We start from the raw sequence: 3,389 nt of genomic DNA on the forward strand, positions 1-3,389 counted from the left end.
GTAAACTGAGAAAGGTGGGGGTCCTCGTTAGCCAACCGCATCATGCGGTCAATTGGTTTGTTTTTACCGTAATTGGTGCAGTGGAGAGGTACAGTAAAAGGAACTCGAGACCTTGTGGCCCAATGTGGACCTTTAAAGTTTACTTGGTCGAGCAGTGAAGGGGCATTTATGGAACCATCAATTAACTTTTGTAAAAAGGCCAGGTTAGCTTTAACGCGTCTATCTGCTAAAGATGTAAGGCTAAGTGCGCGCAATACTGGAGTATAGTCATGAGGTGGATGGACAATTTTTAGCATGTAAGCTGGAGACGACAGAAAGCGCCTTTGTACTCGCTCTAAGTGGCAAGAATCAATTACCACAGATGGGTCCCAGAGCACAGACGCATACTCTAGCATGCTTCGGACTAAAGAGCAGTAGACAGTCTTGAGAGATCCAGACAGCTTGAACTCATTTATGGTACGCATTACAAAGCCAAGCGACTTGAGGGCTCGGCAGCAGATGGAGTCAATGTGAGGAAGGTGATGCTACGTGACAATCGTAGAAGTTTTCAATTTGATAATTTAAAAGCACAATTTGTTACATCATGTTGGTACTCATTCAATAATTATTAATTAATACACATTTTTATGCTTTATACACATTTTAAAAAATGATATTTAAATTTTTATTTTTTTCACTTAATACTATATTAGATTCTGAGCGGAGTGAGGGAGCTATTGTTTTTACAATGGTGTTTATTTATTTCTTTTTTTTTCTTTTTCTTTTTATATCCTGTATACAAAATTTCTTCCAGAAGGAGTGTTTTGATTTCAACATATAGTACCTTATCTTTTAGCAAATTGGATCAAGATGGTACTTTAAACAGATCATTTTTCGTTTTTCTCAATAGTTATTTAATGCCACTGGAAAAACCACCGAAAAATTACGAAAAAACGCTAAAAATGGGATTTTAATTTCTAACGCTTTGTTTATCACCATAGAAACGAAAAAAAAATTGTAATATTTTAAAATTAGTTCAACTTGATTACCTACATGATAAAATAAATAATAACAGTATAAAATATCCAGACTGACAAACCGTCTCCGCTCAGAATCGTTTTTCTTATACAATGATATTATATCATTGAATTAAAGTCTAATACAACCATTATACAATGACCCACTTGTAATCTACTGTACAGCAGAACGACATCCACTTACCTGCTTTTTTTTTAATTTTAAATTTTTTTTAAATTTTGATTTTCAAACAATAATTTTTTTTGCATATTATTTGCATATTTTTGAATTGCTGAGTGCATAATATGCACTATTATATATGTGCATATTTAACAAAAATGTTTGCATAAAAATCCGAGCCCTATTAATAACCGATTTCACAATGCAATTTTATGTTATCGACGAATTACATTCGAATACCGATGAGGTTATTCTGATATATAAATTAAATATTTTATCAATGTTTCTTGTCCAAACCACGTTTTGAACATATTTACGGTACATTAATTACTGTAAGGATAGCCGAACAGCCATTATAAGTATATCGATAAACTAAATCGATTTTATATATTTTAGAAAGTACTTGTCGTCGTAATCTTTATTTTTAATATTTTTACGATAAATATGATGAACTATATATTATGCGCTGAATGAATAATTAAAACGTTTAGATACATTTGTGGGGTGAGGTGACATAGTTATGTATTGGTAATTTCGAATTTAGACTGAATAAAAGTTATTGACTTATTTGAATTTGTTTAATTAAATAATAATTTTTATTATTTTGTAGACTTTGAATTTCATTGTGCCTACAATTAGGTGGGCATACAATTCAAACTTTCCTACTCAACGTTCCCGTGTTTTGTAGGAAATTCACCGATTGTGACATAAATATTATGACGAGTTGGTAATTTTTTACAGTACCATAATGTGTAAATAATTTGGTCCCAAAACAGTTGTTTCTAAAATTGTACATACAATAATAAAATACGAAACGACATACGCTCACGAAATCTTAAACGTTCAAAAGGTACGGTAGTTACAACTAAATCAGTGATTTTAACCTTAGCAAATTATGACTTTAACTTCATTTATTGATTTACCCACCTGGAATTAAAATTCTGTTGATCGGTGCCAAAAGACTAATTAAATAATTAATTCGTTTGTGTAACCGAGTCAGGTTATAGTTCATTAATCATTATTCATTACTATCGTATTTATAATTAGGTAATATTTTATATTAAACATTCATCACTACTTGACAGTGATTACCAGGGCTCGGAAGTTGTAGCACTAAAATTTTATTTTTTAGCTCTTAAATATGTACTTAAAAACTCCAAAATATGCGCTATAAATGGCACAAAAAATCAAAAAATATGCATTTAAATTGAAAAAATTAAATTTATTTTAAAAAGTTAAATGTAATTATACAATTTTATAAAATTGTTGGGCTCATAGACATCAGGGACTGTCTGGACTAGTTGAATTATAAACCGTTAACAAAATATATATTAAATTACTTAAATATGTTTGTAAAAGTGTACTTATAAGCAGGGCTGGCGCTATACATTTTTTTAGGGAGGGTGTATTCACTATAATTTGCCGACTGAAAATTAAGTGATTTTCCGACTATACTATTCTACATACTCAATGACTCACGTAATTTACATACAAGTAAATTGTTTAATAAATACATCTAACTTGTTCGTCTCACGAAAACAGGATATTTGTATCGTTATTCATTGAGATACTATCCAATGAATTAATAATATCCCCAATTAGGTTGAATAAGTACTAAATAAGGGGTCTCACTATGGCCATTATTTGAAGGGCTACATTTAGGCTAACCTTGTCATAGCCACCCGAGATCTATGTGTTAGTTGTAAATGATTATTAGTGTGGGTGAAATCAAATGAGGGTGTCGTCTCTCGTACGCGCATATACATGTCGATAACTCGATAAATATATCAATTTCACTACATGAATTTTACAGAAACATACATTTGTCTTTACAAAATTAAAGTTAGTTAACGTTGTCTGATTTTGATTCTGAAAAAATATTTGAATTTAGCAGAAAAATGTCTGTAGATCGTACGAAACATTTTCCGTTTTTAATATTAATTTTAATTTTAATTATGATCCGAAAAATTTGATATCAAGTTTTCAATTACAGTTCACAATAATATAAAATTTAGATTTTAAAAAGTGCTTCGTAGGATCTATAGACAATTGTCTGGCGAGTTGAATTTTTTTTAAAATCGGACAACGTTGACTAACTTTAATTTTGTCAATATTTTAGGTCTTTTCAGCTAAAATTGACGGCCCCTTAATGTAACTTGCTAAATCATTAGACATTGTTTATTAAAAAGAATATTATTTTTAAAACAAAATAA

General features: G+C 30.3%; 1 protein-coding gene across 1 annotated transcript in view; it reads left to right on the forward strand.

Moving 5' to 3' along the window:
• The window catches only part of LOC103310628 (zinc finger MYM-type protein 1-like), a 10,010-nt gene extending 9,743 nt beyond the window's left edge, over positions 1-267 (forward strand). The window contains exon 3 of the mRNA XM_029486263.1: positions 82-267. Within this exon, the coding sequence (XP_029342123.1) occupies positions 82-267 (186 nt within the window). The remainder of the gene's footprint in view (positions 1-81) is intronic.
• The last annotated feature ends 3,122 nt before the right edge of the window (positions 268-3,389 follow it).

This window comes from Acyrthosiphon pisum, chromosome A1, assembly GCF_005508785.2.
Source record: "Acyrthosiphon pisum isolate AL4f chromosome A1, pea_aphid_22Mar2018_4r6ur, whole genome shotgun sequence".
In the NCBI taxonomy this organism is placed as follows: Eukaryota; Metazoa; Arthropoda; class Insecta; order Hemiptera; family Aphididae; genus Acyrthosiphon; species Acyrthosiphon pisum.